At 61.4% G+C, this 24,475-nt stretch overlaps 1 protein-coding gene across 1 annotated transcript in view; it reads right to left on the bottom strand.

Annotated features, from left to right (window-relative positions):
• The window catches only part of MEGF8 (multiple EGF like domains 8), a gene marked incomplete at its 5' end in the record, with an annotated part of 42,333 nt that overhangs the window by 5,090 nt on the left and 12,768 nt on the right, over positions 1-24,475 (bottom strand). Inside the window, 15 exon segments of the mRNA XM_080639947.1 lie at positions 1,230-1,398; positions 2,915-3,119; positions 5,182-5,300; positions 6,092-6,187; positions 6,537-6,679; positions 9,722-9,857; positions 10,345-10,594; positions 13,341-13,461; positions 14,432-14,742; positions 16,008-16,130; positions 17,730-17,837; positions 19,138-19,269; positions 20,364-20,482; positions 22,317-22,616; positions 23,906-24,115. Of these exon segments, the coding sequence (XP_080496073.1) occupies positions 1,230-1,398; positions 2,915-3,119; positions 5,182-5,300; positions 6,092-6,187; positions 6,537-6,679; positions 9,722-9,857; positions 10,345-10,594; positions 13,341-13,461; positions 14,432-14,742; positions 16,008-16,130; positions 17,730-17,837; positions 19,138-19,269; positions 20,364-20,482; positions 22,317-22,616; positions 23,906-24,115 (2,542 nt within the window).

The following is a 24,475-nucleotide window of genomic DNA, read 5'->3' as shown; positions in this document are numbered from 1 at the left end:
GGGCAATGGGGGGAATGGGGGCAATGGGGGGAATGGGGGGAATGGGGGGAATGGGGGAATGGGGGCAATGGGGGGAATGGGGGGAATGGGGGGAATGGGGGCAATGGGGGGAATGGGGGGTAATGGGGGGGAATGGGGGAATGGGGGCAATGGGGGGAATGGGGGGAATGGGGGCAATGGGGGGAATGGGGGGGAATGGGGGAATGGGGGCAATGGGGGGAATGGGGGCAATGGGGGGCAATGGGGGGAATGGGGGCTATGGGGGCTATGGGGGGAATGGGGGGCAATGGAGGCTATGGGGGCAATGGGGGCAATGGGGGGAATGGGGGCAATGGGGGGCAATGGGGGGAATGGGGGCTATGGGGGCTATGGGGGGAATGGGGGGCAATGGAGGCTATGGGGGCAATGGGGGCAATGGGGGGAATGGGGGCAATGGGGGGCAATGGGGGGAATGGGGGCAATGGGGGCTATGGGGCTATGGGGGGTATGGGGCTATGGGGGGTATGGGGGGAATGGGGGGCAATGGGGGCAATGGGGGCTATGGGGCTATGGGGGGTATGGGGCTATGGGGGGTATGGGGGCAATGGGGGCCATAGGTGGGGATAGGGGGTATAGGGCTATAGGGGATATAGGGGGGATAGGGGGTATTGGGGGCTATAGGGAGTTATAGGGGCTATAGGGGGGTATAGGGGGGATATAGTGGGGGTGTAGAGGGGATATAAGGGAGTATAGGGGGGTATGGGGGTGTATGGGGGGTGCAGAGGGGTATACGGGGGATATAGAGGGGTACAGATCGAATATAGGAGAGTATGGGGGGGTACAGGGGCCTATAGAGGGGTATAAGGGAGTATAGGGGGGTATTGGGGGGATAGAGGGGGTATAGGCAAATATAGACCTAATATAGGGGGATATAGGGGGTATGAAGGGGATAAAGAATATAGGGGGGTATAGGGGGACATAGCGGAATATAGGCAGGATATAGGGGCCTATAGGGGGCTATAGGGGGGATATAGAAGGGTATAAGGGCGATATAGGGGGGGTACAGGGTGTATGGAGGGGCCTATAGGGGTCTATGGGGGCTATAGGGGGCATATAGAGGGGTACAAGGGGTAAATAGGGGGGTATAGGTGGATATAGGGGGCATAGAGTGGGGTATAGGGGGGATATAGGGCTCTATGGGGGGACATAGGGCTCTATAGAGGCGCATAGGGCGCCATGGTCCTCCTCACCGCCAGGGGGCGTCCCTCGCTGCGGCACCTCCTCCCAGCGGCGCTCCCGCAGCAGGAAGCGGCGCAGGGCGGCGTTGGCCCCGCCCCCGGCCGAGGCCCCGCCCACCAGCAGCAGCCACGTGTCCCCGCGCGCCGTCAGCGAGTGCCCGGCCAGGGGCAGCCCCGGGCCCTGGGGGCGGGGCCGTCAGCGCCGCTGGGGGGCGGGGCTCTGACCCCCAAGTGTGGGGCTCTGACCCCCAAGTGTGGGGCTGACCCCTAAGTGTGGGGCTGACCCCTAAGTGTGGGGCTCTGACCCCTAAGTGTGGGGCTGACCCCTAAGTGTGGGGCTGACCCCTAAGTGTGGGGCTCTGACCCCTAAGTGTGGGGCTCTGACCCCTAAGTGTGGGGCTCTGACCCCTAAGTGTGGGGCTGACCCCTAAGTGTGGGGCTCTGACCCCTAAGTGTGGGGCTCTGACCCCCAAGTGTGGGGCTCTGACCCCTAAGTGCAGGGCTGACCCCTAAGTGTGGGGCTCTGACCCCCAAGTGCGGGGCTGACCCCTAAGTGTGGGGCTCTGACCCCCAAGTGTGGGGCTCTGACCCCCAAGTGTGGGGCTCTGACCCCTAAGTGCGGGGCTGACCCCTAAGTGTGGGGCTCTGACCCCCAAGTGCGGGGCTGACCCCTAAGTGTGGGGCTCTGACCCCTAAGTGCGGGGCTGACCCCTAAGTGTGGGGCTCTGACCCCCAAGTGTGGGGCTGACCCCTAAGTGTGGGGCTCTGACCCCTAAGTGTGGGGCTCTGACCCCCGAGTGCGGGGCTGACCCCTAAGTGTGGGGCTCTGACCCCCAAGTGTGGGGCTGACCCCTAAGTGTGGGGCTGACCCCTAACTGTGGGGCTGACCCCTAAGTGTGGGGCTCTGACCCCCAAGTGTGGGGCTCTGACCCCTAAGTGTGGGGCTGACCCCTAAGTGTGGGGCTCTGACCCCCAAGTGTGGGGCTCTGACCCCTAAGTGTGGGGCTGACCCCTAAGTGTGGGGCTCTGACCCCCAAGTGTGGGGCTCTGACCCCTAAGTGTGGGGCTGACCCCTAAGTGTGGGGCTCTGACCCCTAAGTGTGGGGCTCTGACCCCCAAGTGTGGGGCTCTGACCCCTAAGTGCGGGGCTGACCCCTAAGTGTGGGGCTCTGACCCCCAAGTGCGGGGCTGACCCCTAAGTGTGGGGCTCTGACCCCTAAGTGTGGGGCTCTGACCCCCAAGTGTGGGGCTCTGACCCCTAAGTGCGGGGCTGACCCCTAAGTGTGGGGCTCTGACCCCCAAGTGCGGGGCTGACCCCTAAGTGTGGGGCTCTGACCCCCAAGTGCGGGGCTGACCCCTAAGTGTGGGGCTCTGACCCCCAAGTGCGGGGCTGACCCCTAAGTGTGGGGCTCTGACCCCCAAGTGTGGGGCTGACCCCTAAGTGTGGGGCTCTGACCCCCAAGTGCGGGGCTCTGACCCCTAAGTGTGGGGCTGACCCCTAAGTGTGGGGCTGACCCCTAAGTGTGGGGCTCTGACCCCTAAGTGTGGGGCTGACCCCCAAGTGTGGGGCTCTGACCCCTAAGTGTGGGGCTCTGACCCCCGAGTGCGGGGCTGACCCCTAACTGTGGGGCTCTGACCCCTAAGTGTGGGGCTCTGACCCCCAAGTGCGGGCTCTGCCCCCCCCGCGCCGCCCTCACCTCCTCCCGCCGCCAGCGCAGCGCCCCCAGCTCCAGGACCCAGGCATCGGCCGCGGCCCCGCCCTGGGTGAGGCCGCCCAGGACCATGAGCGAGGGGGCGGGGCCGAGCGGCGCCGCCGCGTGCAGGAAGCGGGGGGAGGGGCCCGCGCCCCCCTCGGCCCCGCCCGGAAGGACCCGGGTCCAGCGGCGCTCGGCGAGGGAGAACCTGGGCGGGAGGGGGCAGGTGTGGGGCAGGGGGAAGGGGTCTATGGGGCAGGGAGCTATGGGGCACAGGAGCTATGGGGCAGGGAGCTGTGGGGCAGGGAGATGTGGGGCAGCGTGAAGGGGTCTATGGGGCACAGGAGCTATGGGGCAGCGTGAAGGGGTCTATGGGGCACAGGAGCTATGGGGCAGGGAGCTGTGGGGCAGGGAGCTGTGGGGCAGGGAGATGTGGGGCAGGGAGCTGTGGGGCAGGGAGATGTGGGGCAGGGAGATGTGGGGCAGGGAGCTGTGGGGCAGGGAGATGTGCGGCAGGGAGATGTGCGGCAGGGAGCTGTGGGGCAGTGTGAAGGGGTCTGTGGGGCACGGGAGCTATGGGGCAGGGAGCTGTGGGGCAGGGAACTATGGGGCACAGTAAGGGGAGCTATGGGGCAGTGTGAAGGGGAGCTATGGGGCAGGGAGCTATGGGGCAGCGTGAAGGGGTCTATGGGGCACAGGAGCTATGGGGCAGGGAGCTATGGGGCAGTGTGAAGGGGTCTAGGGGGCAGGGAGCTACGGGGCAGGGAGCTATGGGGCAGCGTGAAGGGAGCTATGGGGCAGGGAGCTATGGGGCAGGGAGCTATGGGGCAGCGTGAAGGGGTCTATGGGGCACAGAAGCTATGGGGCAGGGAGATGTGGGGCAGGGAGATGTGGGGCAGGGAGATTTGGGGCAGGGAGATGTGGGGCAGGGAGATGTGGGGCACGGGAGATGTGGGGCAGCGTGAAGGGGTCTATGGGGCACAGGAGCTATGGGGCAGGGAGCTATGGGGCAGGGAGATGTGGGGCAGGGAGATGTGGGGCAGGGAGCTATGGGGCACGGGAGATGTGGGGCAGCGTGAAGGGGTCTATGGGGCACAGGAGCTATGGGGCAGGGAGCTATGGGGCAGGGAGATGTGGGGCAGGGAGATGTGGGGCAGGGGGAAGGGGAGCTGTGGGGCAGGGAGCTGTGGGGCAGGGAGATGTGGGGCAGGGAGATGTGGGGCAGGGAGCTGTGGGGCAGGGAGATGTGGGGCAGGGAGATGTGGGGCAGGGAGATGTGGGGCACGGGAGCTATGGGGCAGGGAGATGTGGGGCAGGGAGATGTGGGGCAGGGGAGCTATGGGGCACGGGAGCTGTGGGGCAGGGAGCTGTGGGGCAGTGTGAAGGGGTCTGTGGGGCACGGGACCTATGGGCCAGGGAGCTGTGGGGCAGGGAACTATGGGGCACAGTAAGGGGAGCTATGGGGCAGTGTGAAGGGGAGCTATGGGGCAGGGAGCTATGGGGCAGCGTGAAGGGGTCTATGGGGCACAGGAGCTATGGGGCAGGGAGCTATGGGGCAGTGTGAAGGGGTCTAGGGGGCAGGGAGCTACGGGGCAGGGAGCTATGGGGCAGGGAGCTATGGGGCAGGGAGCTATGGGGCAGCGTGAAGGGAGCTATGGGGCAGGGAGCTATGGGGCAGGGAGCTATGGGGCACAGTAAGGGGAGCTATGGGGCAGGGTGAAGGGGAGCTATGGGGCAGGGGAAAGGGGTCTATGGGGCAGGGCTCTATGGGGAGGGCTCTATGGGGCAGGGCTCTATGGGCAGGGCTCTATGGGGAGGCCTCTATGGGGAGGGCTCTATGGGGAGGGCTCTATGGGGCAGGGCTCTATGGGGAGGGGTCTATGGGGAGGGCTCTATGGGGAGGGCTCTATGGGGCAGGGCTCTATGGGGAGGGGTCTATGGGGAGGGCTCTATGGGGCAGGGCTCTATGGGGCAGGGCTCTATGGGGAGGGCTCTATGGGGAGGGCTCTATGGGGCAGGGCTCTATGGGCAGGGCTCTATGGGGAGGGCTCTATGGGGAGGGCTCTATGGGGCAGGGCTCTATGGGGCAGGGCTCTATGGGGAGGGCTCTATGGGGAGGGCTCTATGGGGCAGGGCTCTATGGGCAGGGCTCTATGGGCAGGGCTCTATGGGGCAGGGCTCTATGGGCAGGGCTCTATGGGGCAGGGCTCTATGGGGAGGGCTCTATGGGGCAGGGCTCTATGGGGAGGGCTCTATGGGGCAGCCCCCACCTGTGCACGTCCCCCTGCAGGCCGTGGGGCAGGGCCAGGCCCCCGAACATCCAAAGGCTCCCATTGGGGCCCTCGAGCAGGGAGTGCCCAAAGCGGTGAAGGAACCCGGAGCCCGAGGCCTGGGGAGGACCCATAGAAACCAATAGAGCCCCATAGAGACCCATAGAGACCCCATAGAGACCCATAGAGACCCATAGAGCCCCATAGAGACCCCATAGAGACCCCATAGAGACCCCATAGAGCCCCCATAGAGACCCCATAGAGCCCCCACAGAGACCCCATAGAGCCCCCATAGAGCCCCATAGAGACCCATAGAGACCCATAGAGACCCATAGAAACCAATAGAGACCCATAGAGACCCCATAGAGCCCCCATAGAGCCCCCACAGAGACCCCATAGAGCCCCCATAGAGCCCCATAGAGACCCATAGAGACCCATAGAGACCCATAGAAACCAATAGAGACCCATAGAGACCCCATAGAGACCCATAGAGCCCCATAGAGACCCATAGAGACCCATAGAGACCAATAGAGACCCATAGAGACCCATAGAGACCCATAGAGCCCCATAGAGACCCATAGAAACCAATAGAGACCCATAGAGACCCCATAGAGACCCATAGAGACCCATAGAGACCCCATAGAGACCCATAGAGCCCCCATAGAGACCCCATAGAGACCCATAAAGACCCATAGAGACCCCATAGAGCCCCATAGAGACCCATAGAGACCCCATAGAGACCCATAGAGACCCCATAGAGCCCCATAGAGCCCCATAGAGACCCCATAGAGACCCCATAGAGCCCCATAGAGACCCATAGAGACCCCATAGAGACCCCATAGAGACCCATAGAGACCCCATAGAGCCCCATAGAGCCCCATAGAGCCCCCCCGCGCCCCCCGGCCCTCACCTCCCCCAGAGGCTCCCATTGGATGCTCTCCGGCCCCGCTCTCTCCCCGCACTCCGGCCCCAGGAACCCGGCCCCGCACACGCAGAGGCCCCGCACCTGGGGGGGGGGGGGGGGAGCAGCCAATGGGCATTGGCTCCGCCCCCAATTGGCTCCGCCCCCCCCGTAACCCCTGCTCCTGATTGGCTCAGCCCCTCCCGAAGCCCCGCCCCTTCACGGCCACGCCCTCTCCTCAAGCCCCGCCCCTCGTTGGCTCCGCTCCCCTCCCTCGGCCCCGCCCCTGATTGGCCGCTCCCCTCCCTTAGCCCCGCCCCTCCCTCACCCTCACCGGCCCCGCTCCCCTAAGCCCCGGCCCTCCCTCGCCCTCGCTCCTGATTGGCCGCTCCCCTCCCTTTAGCCCCGCCCCCTCGCTCCTGATTGGCCGCTCCCCGCATGGCCCCGCCCTCACCTGGTCGCAGCGGCCCCGCCCCGCGCTCTCCCCGCACCCCGCCAGGGGGCAGCGGCGCTGCCGGAGCCCGGCCCCGGGCAGGGGCAGAACCGAGGCCACGAACCCGGGAGCGGCGGCGCCGGCGCGGAACAGAACCAGGAGGCCTGGGGGGGACCGGAAAGGGGCGGGAAGGGACCGGAAAGGGGCGGGAAGGGACCGGAAAGGGGCGGGAAGGGACCAGAAAGGGGCGGGAAGGGACCGGAAAGGGGCGGGAAGGGACCGGAAAGGGGCGGGAAGGGACCCGAAACGGGCGGGAAGGGACCGGAAAGAGGCGGGAAGGGACCGGAAAGAGGCGGGAAGGGACCGGAAAGGGGCGGGAAGGGACCGGAAAGGGGCGGGAAGGGACCCGAAACGGGCGGGAAGGGACCCGAAAGGGGCGGGAAGGGACCCGAAACGGGCGGGAAGGGACCGGAAAGAGGCGGGAAGGGACCGGAAAGGGGCGGGAAGGGACCGGAAACGGGCGGGAAGGGACCGGAAACGGGCGGGAAGGGACCCGAAACGGGCGGGAAGGGACCGGAAAGGGGCGGGAAGGGACCGGAAAGAGGCGGGAAGGGACCGGAAAGGGGCGGGAAGGGACCCGAAACGGGCGGGAAGGGACCGGAAACGGGCGGGAAGGGACCGGAAAGGGGCGGGAAGGGACCTGAAAGGGGCGGGAAGGGACCCGAAACGGGCGGGAAGGGACCCGAAACGGGCGGGAAGGGACCCGAAACGGGCGGGAAGGGAACCGAAACGGGCGGGAAGGGACCCGAAACGGGCGGGAAGGGACCCGAAACGGGCGGGAAGGGACCGGAAAGGGGCGGGAAGGGACCCGAAACGGGCGGGAAGGGACCCGAAACGGGCGGGAAGGGACCGGAAACGGGCGGGAAGGGACCGGAAAGGGGCGGGAAGGGACCAGAAAGGAGCGGGAAGGGACCGGAAACGGGCGGGAAGGGACCCGAAACGGGCGGGAAGGGACCGGAAACGGGTGGGAAGGGACCAGAAACGGGCGGGAAGGAACCGGAAACGGGCGGGAATGGACTCGAAACGGGCGGGAAGGGACCGGAAACGGGTGGGAAGGGACCCGAAACGGGCGGGAAGGGAACCGAAACGGGCGGGAAGGGACCCGAAACGGGCGGGAAGGGATCCGAAACGGGCGGGAAGGGACCGGAAACGGGCGGGAATGGACCGGAAACGGGCGGGAAGGGACCGAAACGGGCGGGAAGAGACCAGAAACGGGCGGGAAGGGACCCGAAAGGGGCGGGAAGGGACCGGAAAGGGGCGGGAAGGGACCCGAAACGGGCGGGAAGGGACCGGAAAGGGGCGGGAAGGGACCCGAAACGGGCGGGAAGGGACCGGAAACGGGTGGGAAGGGACCCGAAAGGGGCGGGAAGGGACCCGAAACGGGCGGGAAGGGACCCGAAACGGGCGGGAAGGGAACCGAAACGGGTGGGAAGGGAACCGAAACGGGCGGGAAGAGACCAGAAACGGGCGGGAAGGGACCGGAAAGGGGCGGGAAGGGACCGGAAAGGGGCGGGAAGGGACCGGAAAGGGGCGGGAAGGGACCCGAAACGGGCGGGAAGGGACCCGAAACGGGCGGGAAGGGACCGGAAAGGGGCGGGAAGGGACCCGAAACGGGCGGGAAGGGACCCGAAACGGGCGGGAAGGGACCGGAAAGGGGCGGGAAGGGACCGGAAAGGGGCGGGAAGGGACCGGAAAGGAGCGGGAAGGGACCGGAAACGGGCGGGAAGGGATCCGAAACGGGCGGGAAGGGACCCGAAACGGGCGGGAAGGGACCCGAAACGGGCGGGAATGGACCCGAAACGGGCGGGAAGGGACCCGAAACGGGCGGGAAGGGACCCGAAACGGGCGGGAAGGGACCGGAAAGGGGCGGGAAGGGACCGGAAACGGGTGGGAATGGACCAGAAACGGACAGGAAGGAACCGGAAAGGGGCGGGAAGGGACCCGAAACGGGCGGGAAGGGACCGGAAAGGGGCGGGAAGGGACCGGAAAGGGGCGGGAAGGGACCCGAAACGGGCGGGAAGGGAACCGAAACGGGCGGGAAGGGACCCGAAACGGGCGGGAAGGGACCCGAAACGGGTGGGAATGGACCAGAAACGGACGGGAAGGAACCGGAAACGGGTGGGAATGGACTCGAAACGGGCGGGAAGGGACCCGAAACGGGCGGGAAGGGACCGGAAAGGGGCGGGAAGGGACTCTAAACGGGCGGGAAGGGACCGGAAACGGGCGGGAAGGGACCCGAAACGGGCGGGAATGGACTCGAAACGGGCGGGAAGGGACCGGAAAGAGGCGGGAAGGGACCGGAAACGTGCGGGAATGGACCGGAAACGGGCGGGAAGGGACCGGAAAGTGGCGGGAAGGGACCCGAAACGGGCGGGAAGGGACCCGAAACGGGCGGGAAGGGACCGGAAAGAGGCGGGAAGGGACCGGAAACGGGCGGGAAGGGACCGGAAACGGGTGGGAAGGGACCGGAAAGTGGCGGGAAGGGACCCGAAACGGGCGGGAAGGGACCCGAAACGGGCGGGAAGGGACCCGAAACGGGCTGGAAGGGACACGAAAGGGGCGGGAAGAGACCCGAAACGGGCGGGAAGGGACCCGAAATGGGCGGGAAGGGACCCGAAACGGGCGGGAAGGGACCCGAAACGGGCGGGAAGGGACCCGAAACGGGCGGGAAGGGACCGGAAAGGGGCGGGAAGGGACCGGAAAGAGGCGGGAAGGGACCGGAAACGGGCGGGAAGGGACCGGAAAGTGGTGGGAAGGGACCGGAAAGTGGCGGGAAGGGACCCGAAAAGGGCGGGAAGGGACCCGAAACGGGCGGGAAGGGACCCGAAACGGGCGGGAAGGGACACGAAAGGGGCGGGAAGGGACCCGAAAGGGGCGGGAAGGGACCCGAAATGGGCGGGAAGGGACCCGAAACGGGCGGGAAGGGACCCGAAACGGGCGGGAAGGGACCGGAAACGGGCGGGAAGGGACCGGAAACGGGCGGGAAGGGACCCGAAACGGGCGGGAAGGGACCGGAAAGGGCGGGAAGGGACCCGAAACGGGCGGGAAGGGACCGGAAACGGGCGGGAAGGGACCCGAAACGGGCGGGAATGGCCCCAAATGGGCTCCAATGGCCCCACACCCGCCCCAGGTGCCCCCTGCCGTACCTGAGCGGGCCTCAATGGTGACGCTGGGGGGGGCCCCCCCCCCGCAGAAGGCCCCGACCAGGGAGGGGTCCCCCAGGATCCCCCCCCCCCCCTGCAGCAGCGCCGGGAGCCCATCAAAGACATAGGTGAAGGAGCCCTGGGGGCGGGAGAGAGCCACAGGGACCCATAGGGACCCCATAGAGACCCATAGAGACCTCACAGAGACCCCATAGAGACCCCATAGAGACCCCATAGAGACCCCATAGAGCCCCCATAGAGACCCATAGAGACCTCATAGAGACCCCATAGAGCCCCCATAGAGCCCCCATAGAGACCCCATAGAGCCCCCATAGAGCCCCCATAGAGACCCCATAGAGACCCATAGAGACCCATAGAGACCACATAGAGACCCCATAGGGACCCATAGAGACCCCCATACCCAGATTTATAACCTCCTATAGACCCCTATAGACCCTTATAGACCCCCATAGAGCCCGCTTTACAACCCCCTATAGACCCTTATAGACCCCCATACCCCCTATATACCCCTATACACCCCTATACCCCCCATACCCCCTATATACCCCCATACCCCTATAGACCCCCATATACCCCCCATCCCCCCCCCCCCCCCCCGCACTCACGTGACAGCGGGGGGCGGGCTCGAGGCGCAGGCGCAGGCGCAGGACGGGGCAGGGCCCGCGGGGGGGGCAGGGCCGCAGGGCGGCGCCCACGGACAGGGCCCACAGGCACGGGGGGGGCTCCTCCCCCCCCGCCTCCTCCGCCGAGGTGGTAGCGCCCGGCCCCGCCCCCGCCGCCCGCGACACCAGCGTCAGCGCCGAGGTCACGTTGCTCAGCAGGTGGCGCCCCCTGCAGGCCAGGAGGCACGGCGCGCTGCGGGCACAGCGCGTACAGGTCACCATGGGGGGGCCGCGGCGCTCCATAGGGCTCTATGGGGCTCTATGGGTCTCTATGGGGTCTCTATGGGGTCTCTATGGGTCTCTATGGGGTCTCTATGGGGTCTCTATGGGGTCCCTATGGGGCTCTATGGGGCTCTATGGGTCTCTATGGGTCTCTATGGGGTCTCTATGGGGTCTCTATGGGGCTCTATGGGGTCTCTATGGGTCTCTATGGGGTCCCTATGGGGCTCTATGGGGGCTCTATGGGTCTCTATGGGGTCTCTATGGGTCGCTATGGGGTCTCTATGGGTCTCTATGGGTCTCTATGGGGTCTCTATGGGTCGCTATGGGGTCCCTATGGGGCTCTATGGGGTCTCTATGGGGCTCTATGGGGTCTCTATGGGTCGCTATGGGGTCCCTATGGGGCTCTATGGGGTCTCTATGGGGTCTCTATGGGTCTCTATGGGTCTCTATGGGTCTCTATGGGGTCCCTATGGGGTCCCTATGGGTCGCTATGGGGTCCCTATGGGGCTCTATGGGTCTCTATGGGGTCTCTATGGGTCTCTATGGGGTCCCTATGGGGCTCTATGGGGTCTCTATGGGGTCTCTATGAGTCGCTATGGGGTCCCTATGGGGTCTCTATGGGGTCTCTATGGGGTCCCTATGGGGCTCTATGGGGCTCTATGGGTCTCTATGGGGTCTCTATGGGGTCTCTATGGGGCTCTATGGGGTCTCTATGGGTCTCTATGGGGTCCCTATGGGGCTCTATGGGGGCTCTATGGGTCTCTATGGGGTCTCTATGGGGTCTCTATGGGTCGCTATGGGGTCTCTATGGGTCTCTATGGGTCTCTATGGGGTCTCTATGGGTCGCTATGGGGTCCCTATGGGGCTCTATGGGGTCTCTATGGGGCTCTATGGGGTCTCTATGGGTCGCTATGGGGTCCCTATGGGGCTCTATGGGGTCTCTATGGGGTCTCTATGGGTCTCTATGGGTCTCTATGGGTCTCTATGGGTCTCTATGGGGTCTCTATGGGTCTCTATGGGTCTCTATGGGGTCCCTATGGGGTCCCTATGGGTCGCTATGGGGTCCCTATGGGGCTCTATGGGTCTCTATGGGGTCTCTATGGGTCTCTATGGGGTCCCTATGGGGCTCTATGGGGTCTCTATGGGGTCTCTATGGGTCGCTATGGGGTCCCTATGGGGCTCTATGGGGTCTCTATGGGGCTCTATGGGGTCCCTATGGGGCTCTATGGGGTCTCTATGGGTCTCTATGGGTCGCTATGGGGTCCCTATGGGGCTCTATGGGGTCTCTATGGGGTCCCTATGGGGCTCTATGGGGTCCCTATGGGGCTCTATGGGGTCTCTATGGGTCTCTATGAGTCTCTATGGGGTCCCTATGGGGCTCTATGGGGTCCCTATGGGGCTCTATTGGGTCCCTATGGGGCTCTGTGTCGTCCCTGTTGGGCTCTATGGGGTCCCTATGGGGTCTCTATGGGTCCCTATGGGGTTCTATGGGGACCCTATGGGGTTCTATGGGGTCCCTATGGGGTCTCTATGGGGTCCCTATGGGGTCTCTATGGGTCCTATGGGGCTTTTTTGGGTCCCTATGGGGCTCTATGGGGTCTCTATGGGTCTCTGTGGGTCGCTATGGGGTCCCTATGGTTCCCTATAGGGGGTTTCTATAGGGGGTCCCTATAGATCTCTATAGAGACTCTCTTAACGGGTGCCTATATGGTGTTTATTGGGTCTCTATAGGGGTGTTTATAGGGTGTCCCTATAGGTCTGTATAGCGCAGCTCTATAGGGGGTCTCTATGGGGTCCCCATAGGTCTCGATAAGGGGTCTCTAGGGGGTCTCTAGAGGAGGGTCTATGGGGTCTCTATAGGCAGTCTCTATATGGGGTCTCTATAGGGGGGTCTCTATGGGGGGCGTCCCCATAGGTCTCTATAGGGGGTCTCTATAGGGGGAGTCCCTATAGGATATCTCTATAGGGGTCTCTATAGGGTCTCTTTGGAGTCTCTATAGGAGATCTCGGTAGGGGGGGGTGTCTCTATGGGGGGTCCCCATAGGCCCCTATAGGGGGGTCTCTATAGGGGGGGTCTCTATAGGTGGTCTCTATAGAGGGGGTCCCCATAGGTCTCTGTAGGGGGTCTCTATGGCGGGGTCCCCATAGGTCTCTATAGGGGGTCTCTATACAGGGGTCCCCATAGGTCTCTATAGGGGGTCTCTATGGGGGGGTCCCAATAGGTCTCTATAGGGGGGGTCTCTATAGAGGGGGTCCCAATAGGTCTCTATAGGGGGGGTCTCTATAGAGGGGGTCCCCATAGGTCTCTATAGGGTGTCTCTATGGGGGGGTCCCCATAGGTCTCTATAGGGGGTCTCTATGGGGGGGTCCCCATAGGTCTCTATAGGGGGTCTCTATAGGGGGGTCCCCATAGGTCTCTATAGGGGGGGTCTCTATAGAGGGGTTCCCCATAGGTCTCTATAGGGGGTCTCTATGGGGGGGTCCCCATAGGTCTCTATAGGGGGGGTCTCTATAGAGGTGGTCTCTATAGGGGGGTCCCCATAGGCCTCTATGGGGGGGTCTCTATAGGGGGGGTCCCCATAGGTCTCTATAGGGGGGGTCTCTATAGGGGGGGTCCCCATAGGCCTCTATGGGGGGGTCTCTATAGGGGGGGTCCCCATAGGTCTCTATAGGGGGGGTCTCTATAGGGGGGTCTCTATGGGCCCCCCCCCACTCACCGCGGCTCCTCCCCCTCTCCGCAGGTCTCGCACTGGGCCCCGCCGGGGGGGGGGGCGGGGCTGGAGCCGTTGCAGCGCCCCCTGGTGGCGCCCCCGAGGCAGGGGGGGGCCCGGGAGGAGTCTGTGGGGGGGGGGAGGGGGAGGTTACATGGGAACCACGTGATGCACACGTGACACATGCGTGTTACATACGTGTCACGTGTGATACATGTGTGCTCCCTGCGTGATACATGTGATGCACACGTGTTACATACGTGATACATGCGTTTTACATACGTGATACAGGTGTGTTACATGTGATACAGACGTGTTACACGTGTGTACATATGTGATACATGAGTTACCTGTGTGTTACATACGTGTTGACTGTGTTACATGCGTCTTACATGTGATACATACGTGTTGCATACCATGCATAGTGTTACATGTTACACAAGATACACGCTTGTTACATGTGTTATATTGCATGTGTGTTCCATGTGATGTGTTACATGCAATACATACGTGTTACATGTGTGCTACATGGGTGATACATGTGCCACACACAAACTAGGTGTCACACCTGACATATGTCTTACATGTGATACGTGTCTGTTACATCTGATACAGAAGTGCTAGATGTGATACATACGTGTTGCATACATGTTATATGTGATACATGTGTGCTACATAGGTGTTCAATGTGATACATGTTTGTTGCATATGTGTTACATGTGATATACATGTGTTATATCTGATACATGCGTGTTACACGCGTGTTACATGCGATACATAGCTGTTGCACGTGATACGTGTTTGTTGTGTGTGGTATGTGTTACATGTGATGCATACATGTTATATGTGTGTTACACGCAATACCTATACTACACGTGATACATATTTGTTACATGTGATATGCGTGTTACATGTGATACATACATGTTACATGCAACACATGTGTGTTACACGCATGTTACAGGCATTACACGGTGCTACGTGTACACACACGTATGGACACACTGGACACGTATGAGCACATGTATGGGCACGCATGGACATGTACAGACACACATGAACCCGTACGGTCACACATGACCACGCGTGTTGCTCACTGTGGCACTGGGGGCAGGCGTCCTCGTCACGCGTGGGCCCATCCTGCCCAGCATCCGGGTCCGCATCCATGTCCGCATCCATGTCCGGATCCATGTCCAGATCCGTGTCCGGATCCATGTCCGGATCCATGTCCGGATCCGTGTCCGGATCCATGTCCGGATCCATGTCCGCATCCATGTAGGTGTCCAGGTATGGATCCACGTCCGCAGCCGGGTCCGGATCCGTGTTCCCATCCGTGAGCGCATCCAGGCTCGGCTCCGTGGAGTTGGGGGGGGCGGTGCAGGGGCCGTGCCCGCAGTCCTGAGCGCACCTGGGAGAACACGGGAGAACACGGGATAACATGGATAACACGGGATCACACGGGATCACACGGGATAACACGGGATAACATGGGATAACATGGGATAACATGGATAACACGGGATCACACGGGATAACACGGGAGAACACGGGATAACATGGGATAACATGGGATAACATGGGATAACACGGGATCACACCGGATAACACGGGATAACACGGGATAACATGGGATAACATGGGATCACACGGGATCACAGGGGATAACACGGGATAACACGGGATCACACGGGATAACATGGGATAACACGGGATAACACGGGATAACACGGGATAACACGGGATCACACGGGATCACACGGGATAACACGGGATCACACGGGATAACACGGGCTAACACGGGATAACATGGGATAACATGGGATAACATTGGATAACACGGGATAACATGGGATAACATGGGATAACATGGGATAACATGGGATAACACGGGATAACATGGGATAACACGGGATAACACGGGATCACATGGGATAACATGGATAACACGGGATAACACGGGATCACACGGGATCACACGGGATAACATGGGATAACACGGGATAACACGGGATAACACGGGATCACATGGGATAACATGGATAACACGGGATCACACGGGATCACACGGGATCACACGGGATAACACGGGATAACACGGGATCACACGGGATCACACGGGATAACATGGGATAACATGGGATCACACGGGATCACACGGGATCACACGGGATAACACGGGATAACATGGGATAACATGGGATCACACGGGATCACACGGGATAACACGGGATCACACGGGATCACACGGGATAACACGGGATCACACGGGATCACACGGGATCACACAGGATCACACGGGATCGATCACATGGGATCACACGGGATAACACGGGATCACACGGGATCACTCGGGATCACAGGGGATCACACGGGATCACACGGGATAACACGGGATCACACGGGATCACTCGGGATCACACGGGATCACACGGGATAACACGGGATCACACGGGATCACACGGGATCACACGGGATCACACGGGATAACACGGGATCACACGGGATCACACGGGATAACATGGGATAACACGGGATCACACGGGATCACTCGGGATCACACGGGATCACACGGGATCACACGGGATAACACGGGATCACACGGGATCGCACGGGATCACACGGGATAACACGGGATAACACGGGATCACACGGGGCACCCCAGCGCCCCCTTACGTGGGCGGGCAGGGCGCCCCCTGGTGGCCGCAGGCGGCAGCGCTGGGGCAGCGCCCGTAGGCCCAGTCCCGCGCCGAGCAGTTGGCGCCCTCCAGGGGGCCGGAGAAGTCCCCTTCCAGGCACCTGGGGGCACGGCGGGGATGGGGGGCGCTATGGGGGCTATGGGGGGAATGGGGGCAATGGGGGGAATGGGGGCTATGGGGGCTATGGGGGCTATGGGGGTAATGGGGGCTATGGGGGGAATGGGGGCAATGGGGGCAATGGGGGCTATGGGGGCAATGGGGGCTATGGGGGGAATGGGGGCAATGGGGGCAATGGGGGCAATGGGGGGAATGGGGGCTATGGGGGGAATGGGGGCTATGGGGGCTATGGGGGCTATGGGGGCTATGGGGGGAATGGGGGCTATGGGGGCAATGGGGGCAATGGGGGGTATGGGGGCAATGGGGGCTATGGGGGCTATGGGGGCTATGGGGGGTATGGGGGCTATGGGGGCTATGGGGGCAATGGGGGGTATGGGGGCAATGGGGGCAATGGGGGCTATGGGGGCTATGGGGGCAATGGGGGCTATGGGGGCTATGGGGGGAATGGGGGCTATGGGGGCTATGGGGGCAATGGGGGCTATGGGGGGAATGGGGGCTATGGGGGGTATGGGGGGTATGGGGGCTATGGGGGGAATGGGGGCTATGGGGGGTATGGGGGCTATGGGGGGAATGGGGGCTATGGGGGCTATGGGGGCAATGGGGGCTATGGGGGGAATGGGGGCTATGGGGGGTATGGGGGGTATGGGGGCTATGGGGGGAATGGGGGCTATGGGGGGTATGGGGGCTATGGGGGCAATGGGGTGCATTGGGGGCTATGGGGGCAATGGGGTGCATTGGGGGCTATGGTGGTCTATGGGGTGCATTGGGGGCTATGGGGGGCTGTGGGGTGCATTGGGGTCTATGGGGGTCTATGGGGTGCATTGGGGGCTATGGGGGGCTATGGGGTGCATTGGGGGCTATGGGGTGCATTGGGGGCTATAGGGGCTATGGGGTGCATTGGGGGCTATGTGGGGCTGTGGGGTGCATTGGGGGCTATGGGGTGCATTGGGGGCTATAGGGGGCTATGGGGTGCATTGGGGGCTATGGGGGGCTATTGGGTGCATTGGGGGCTATGGGGGGCTACGGGGGGCTATAGGGGCTATGGGGTGCATTGGGGGTCTATGGGGGGCTGTGGGGTGCATTGGGGGTCTATAGGGGGCTATGGGGTGCATTGGGGGTCTATGGGGGGCTATGGGGTGCATTGGGGGTCTATGGGGGGCTGTGGGGTGCATTGGGGGTCTATGGGGGTCTATGGGGTCCTTATGAGGTTTGAGGGGTCCCCAAGAGCTTTGCATCCCCCCAGCGTCAGTGCCCCCCCCTTTATGGGACCCCCTCCCATTGGGTCTCCCCCCATTGGGTCCCCCCATAGAGTCCCCCCCTTATGGCTCCCCCCCATTGGGTCACCCCCATTATTGAGTTCCCCCCCATTATTGGGTCCCCCCCATGATTGGGGTCCCCCCATGATTGGGGTCCCCCCATTATTGAGTTCCCCCTCCATTGGGTCCCCCCCATGATTGGGTCCCCCCATGATTGGGTCCCCCCCCATTGGGTCCCATCCATGATTGGGTCCCCCCATGATTGGGTCCCCCCCCATTGGGTCCCATCCATGATTGGGTCCCCCCCCATTGGGTCCCCCCCTCACCGCCCGTGCTCCGGGTGCCTCCCGCACCACCCGCACTCGAGGCGCCGCAGGCACTGGGTGCAGGAGCGGAACTGATGGCACGGCTCACAGCCCGGGGGGGAGTGCACGCTGAGGGACCCAGGGAGACCCGCTGAGACCCGCTGAGACCCGCTGAGACCCGCTGAGACCCGCTGAGACCCATTGAGACCCATTGACACCCATTGACACCAATTGACCCCCATTGAGACCCATTGACACCCATTGATACCCATTGACACCCATTGATACCCATTGACACCCATTGACACCCATTGAGACCCATTGACACCCATTGATACCCATTGACACCCATTGAGACCCATTGACACCCATTGACACCCATTGATACCCATTGAGACCCATTGACCCCCATTGACCCCCATTGATCCCCATTGACCCCCATTGATACCCATTGACACCCATTGACACCCATTGACACCCATTGAGACCCATTGACGCCCATTGACGCCCATTGATACCCATTGAGACCCACTGAGACCCATTGACACCCATTGACACCCATTGACACCAATTGATACCCATTGGCACCCATTGACACCCATTGGTACCCATTGACCCCCATTGATCCCCATTGACCCCCATTGATACCCATTGACACCATTGATCCCCATTGACCCCCATTGACACCCATTGATCCCCATTGACCCCCATTGACCCCATTGATCCCCATTGACACCCATTGATACCCATTGACACCCATTGACCCCCATTGATCCCCATTGACCCCCATTGATCCCCATTGATCCCCACTGACCCCCATTGACCCCCACTGACCCCCATTGACCCCCATTGACCCCCATTGACCCCCATTGATCCCCATTGACCCCATTGACCCCCATTGATCCCCATTGATCCCCACTGACCCCCATTGACCCCCACTGACCCCATTGATCCCCATTGACCCCCATTGACCCCATTGATACCCATTGACACCATTGACCCCCATTGACCCCCATTGATCCCCACTGACCCCCATTGACCCCCACTGACCCCATTGATCCCCATTGACCCCCATTGACCCCATTGATACCCATTGACACCATTGACCCCCACTGACCCCCATTGACCCCCACTGACCCCATTGATCCCCATTGACCCCCATTGACCCCATTGATACCCATTGACACCATTGACCCCCACTGACCCCCATTGACCCCCACTGACCCCATTGATCCCCATTGACCCCCATTGACCCCATTGATACCCATTGACACCATTGACCCCCATTGACCCCCATTGATCCCCATTGATCCCCACTGACCCCCATTGACCCCCACTGACCCCCATTGATCCCCATTGATCCCCATTGACCCCCATTGATCCCCACTGACCCCACTGACCCCACTGACCCCCCTTGCCCATCCCCCACCTGTCGACCCAGGCCCGGCACCCCCCATAGGGGTACTTGGCCAGGTAGGAGCTGAAGTAGAAGCAGCGGCGCGTGGAGAGGCACCAGGCACAGGGGCTGGGGGGGGCCAGGCACTGCGAGCACGCCCGGCGCCTGCGCGCGGGGGGACGGTCACGTGTCACCGCGGGTGATCACGTGTCACCGCGGGTGATCACGCGTCACCGCGGGTGATCACGTGTCACCGCGTGTTCGCGTGTCTTAGAGCGCGTTATGGTGGGCTATCCCATGCTATCAGGTGTTATCCCGTGTTATCGCATGCTAACCACGGCATCACTTGTTACCCGATGTTAGCCCGTGAGATCCCGTGTTATCCCATGTTATCCCGTGTTATCCCGTGTTATCCCGTGTGATCCCGTGTTATCCCATGTTATCCTGTGTTATCCCGTGTTAACCCATGTTATCCCATGTTCTCCCGTGTTCTCCCGTGTTCTGTTATCCCGTGTTATCCCATGTTATCCCAGTTATCCCGTGTTATCCCATGTTATCCATGTTATCCCATGTTATCCTGTGTTATCCCATGTTATCCCATGTTATCCCGTGTTATCCCATGTTATCCCATGTGATCCCGTGTTATCCCATGTTATCCATGTTATCCCGTGTTATCCCGTGTTATCCCGTGTTATCCCATGTTATCCTGTGTTATCCCGTGTTAACCCATGTTATCCCGTGTTCTCCCGTGTTCTCCCGTGTTCTGTTATCCCGTGTTATCCCATGTTATCCATGTTATCCCATGTTATCCTGTGTTATCCCGTGTTATCCCATGTTATCCCGTGTTATCCCATGTTATCCCATGTGATCCCGTGTTATCCCATGTTATCCCGTGTTATCCCGTGTTATCCATGTTATAACATGTTATCCATATTATCCCGTGTTATCCCATGTTATCCATGTTATCCCGTGTTATCCCATGTTATCCCGTGTTATCCATGTTATAACATGTTATCCATGTTATCCCGTGTTATCCCATGTTATCCATGTTATCCCGTGTTATCCCGTGTTATCCCGTGTTATCCATGTTATAACGTTATCCATGTTATCCCGTGTTATCCCGTGTTATCCCGTGTTATCCCGTGTTATCCCATGTTATCCATGTTATCCCATGTTATCCATGTTATAACGTTATCCATGTTATCCCATGTTCTCCCGTGTTATCCCGTGTGATCCCGTGTTCTCCCCCGGGCACTCACTCGCTGCAGGGGGGGGGGCAGTGCTGGGGGTCCCGGATGGAGCCCTCCCGGCGCCCCCGGCGGCTGCACACGAAGTCCCCGCTGCGGCTGCCGGGCTCCTGCCACTCACACAGGGGGTCCTGGGGGGGCAATGGGGGGGAGCTCAGGGCCCTGCCCCACAGAAACCCCCCCTGCCCCATAGAGCCCAATGGAACCCCTCCAGCCCCATAGATCCCATAGATCCCAATTGAACCCTCCCGCCCCATAAAGCCCAATTGAACCCCTCCAGCCCCATAGAGCCCAATGGAACCCCTCCAGCCCCATAGATCCCATAGATCCCAATTGAACCCTCCCGCCCCATAAAGCCCAATTGAACCCCTCCAGCCCCATAGATCCCAATTGAACCCCTCCAGCCCCATAGATCCCAATTGAACCCCTCCAGCCCCATAGATCCCAATTGAACCCTCCCGCCCCATAAAGCCCAATTGAACCCCTCCAGCCCCATAGATCCCAATTGAACCCCTCCAGCCCCATAGATCCCATAGATCCCAATTGAACCCTCCCGCCCCATAGAGCCCAATTGAACCCCTCCAGCCCCATAGATCCCAATTGAACCCCCCAGCCCCATAGATCCCATAGATCCCAATTGAACCCCTCCAGCCCCATAGATCCCATAGATCCCAATTGAACCCCCCCAGCCCCATAGATCCCATAGAGCCCCATAGAACCCCCCAGCCCCATAGATCCCATAAAGCCCCATAGAACCCTCCAGCCCCATAGATCCCATAGAGCCCCATAGAACCCCCCAGCCCCATCGATCCCATAGATCCCAATTGAACCCTCCCGCCCCATAGATCCCAATTGAACCCCCCCTGCCCCATAGATCCAAATTGAACCCCTCCAGCCCCATAGATCCCATAGATCCCAATTGAACCCCTCCAGCCCCATAGATCCCATAGATCCCAATTGAACCCTCCCACCCCATAGAGCCCAATTGAACCCCTCCAGCCCCATAGATCCCAACTGAACCCCCCAGCCCCATAGATCCCAATTGAACCCCTCCAGCCCCATAGATCCCATAGATCCCAATTGAACCCCCCCAGCCCCATAGATCCCATAGAGCCCCAAAGAACCCCCCAGCCCCATAGATCCCATAAAGCCCCATAGAACCTCCCAGCCCCATAGATCCCATAGAGCCCCTCCCACCGCCCCTCCTAATTGCCTTTTATGGCGCCTCCCATTGTCTTCTATACCATCGAGCCCTGCTCCTTGCGCCCCGCCCCATTGCCTTATATGGCACCCCCCTTAAGGCCAATCCCCTTGGCCACGCCCAATTGCCTTTTATGGAGCCAATTCCCTTTTATGGCATCCCCATTCCCTTTTATGGCTCCCCAAGCCCCGCCCCATTCCCTTTCATGGCTCCCCCCCGCTCCCTTTAGCCCTGCCCCATTCCCTTTTATGGCTCCCCCCCGCTCCCTTTAGCCCCGCCCCATTCCCTTTTATGGTTCCCCAAGCCCCGCCCCATTCCCTTTCATGGCTCCCCCCCGCTCCCTTTAGCCCCGCCCCATTCCCTTTCATGGCTCCTCCCCCCCGCTCCCTTTAGCCCCGCCCCATTCCCTTTTATGGCTCCTCCCCCGCTCCCTTTAGCCCCGCCCCATTCCCTTTCATGGCTCCTCCCCCCCGCTCCCTTTAGCCCCGCCCCATTCCCTTTTATGGCTCCCCCCGCTCCCTTTAGCCCCGCCCCATTCCCTTTCATGGCTCCCCCGCGCTCCCTTTAGCCCCGCCCCATTCCCTTTTATGGTTCCCCAAGCCCCGCCCCATTCCCTTTTATGGCTCCTCCCCCGCTCCCTTTAGCCCCGCCCCATTCCCTTTCATGGCTCCCCCGCGCTCCCTTTAGCCCCGCCCCATTCCCTTTTATGGTTCCCCAAGCCCCGCCCCATTCCCTTTTATGGCCCGCCAAGCCCCGCCCCTCACCGCGGCGCACGCGCGGCAGTCCCGGTGCTCCTCGCACAGGACGCAGTTCCCGGGGGTGAGAACGAGGCGCGGCCCCGCCCCCTCCCCGGCTCCCGCGCAGGCCCCGCCCCCCGCGGCCTTGGACCCGCCCGCCGTGGCGTTGGCCCCGCCCACGGGGGGCGTGGCCAGGCGGTCGAGACACGTGGCCGTGGGGGGGCACCAGCCGCACGATTGGTCGGCCAGGCAGGCCAGGCACGTGGGGTGGGCGGAGCAAGAGCCGGGGGCGGAGCTCCAGGGCTCCAGGAAGAAGAAGGAGATCTCCTATGGGGGGGGGCAATGGGGGAGGAATGGGGGGGGAGCCCCAACCCCAACCTCGGCCCCATAGAGACCCATAGAGACCCCACAGAGACCCATAGAGACCCCATAAAGACCCATAGAAACCCATAGAGACCCCATAGAGACCCATAGAGACCCATAGAGACCCCATAGAGACCCATAGAGACCCCATAAAGACCCATAGAAACCCATAGAGACCCCATAGAGACCCATAGAGACCCATAGAGACCCCATAAAGACCCATAGAAACCCATAGAGACCCCATAGAGACCCATAGAAACCCCATAGAGACCCATAGAGACCCATAGGGACCCATAGAGACCCATAGAGACCCCATAGAGACCCATAGAGACCCATAGAGACCGCATAGAGACCCATAGAGACCCCATAAAGACCCATAGAAACCCATAGAGACCCCATAGAGACCCATAGAGACCCATAGAAACCCCATAGAGACCCATAGAGACCCATAGGGACCCATAGAGACCCATAGAGACCCCATAGAGACCCCATAGGGACCCCATAGAGACCCATAGAGACCCATAGGGACCCATAGAGACCCATAGAGACCGCATAGAGACCCATAGAGACCCCATAAAGACCCATAGAAACCCATAGAGACCCCATAGAGACCCATAGAGACCCATAGAAACCCCATAGAGACCCATAGAGACCCATAGGGACCCATAGAGACCCATAGAGACCCCATAGAGCCCCATAGGGACCCATAGAGACCCATAGAGACCCATAGAGACCCATAGAGACCCCATAGAGACCCCATAGAGACCCATAGAGACCCCATAGAGACACCATAGGGACCCATAGAGACCCCACAGAGACCCCATAGAGACCCATAGAGACCCCATAGAGCCCCATAGGGACCCATAGAGACCCCATAGAGCCCCATAGGGACCCATAGAGACCCCATAGAGACACCATAGGGACCCATAGAGACCCCACAGAGACCCCATAGAGACCCATAGAGACCCCATAGAGACCCCATAGAGACCCATAGAGACCCCATAGAGCCCCATAGGGACCCATAGAGACCCCATAGAGCCCCATAGGGACCCATAGAGACCCATAGAGACCCATAGAGACCCATAGAGACCCCATAGAGACCCCATAGAGACCCCATAGAGACCCCATAGAGACCCATAGGGACCCATAGAGACCCCCATAGATCCCCCATAGACCTGCTATAGCCCCCCCTTTACCCCCATAGCCCCCATAGGGGCCCATACCCCCCCTCCCTCCCCGGTCACGTGACTCACGCTGCCCCCGGGCACGCCGGTGCGGTCCCACACGAGGCTGAGCTCGCTGCGGGGCCCCGCCCCCCCGCCGGCCGAGCCGTTCACGTGACCCTCCACCTCCAGCGCGTAGCGGCTGCCCCGCCAGGGGGCGCCAAAGAGCCGCGCGGCCCCCGGGCGCCGCAGGGGCCGCGTCTGCCGCTGGTCCCCGACCCAGAAGCGCCCCACTTCTTCCTATGGGGCACAGAGAGACCCATAGGGACCCATAGAGACCCATAGAGACGCATAGAGACCCATAGAGACCCATAGAGACCCCATAGAGACACCATAGAGACCCCATAGGAACCCACAGAGACCCCATAGAGACGCATAGAGACCCATAGAGACCCATAGGGACCCATAGAGACCCCATAGGAACCCACAGAGACCCCATAGAGACCCATAGAGACCCATAGAGACCCCATAGGGACCCACAGAGACCCCATAGGAACCCACAGAGACCCCATAGAGACCCATAGAGACCCATAGAGACCCCATAGAGACCCATAGAGAACCCATAGGAACCCACAGAGACCCCATAGAGACTCATAGACA

The sequence above is a fragment of the Psittacula echo genome (genome assembly GCF_963264785.1).
Source record: "Psittacula echo genome assembly, contig: SCAFFOLD_160, whole genome shotgun sequence".
NCBI classification, from domain to species: domain Eukaryota; kingdom Metazoa; phylum Chordata; class Aves; order Psittaciformes; family Psittacidae; genus Psittacula; species Psittacula echo.
The sequence above is the reverse complement of the archived record's forward strand: the minus strand, read 5'-3'. Positions and strand labels throughout refer to the sequence as shown.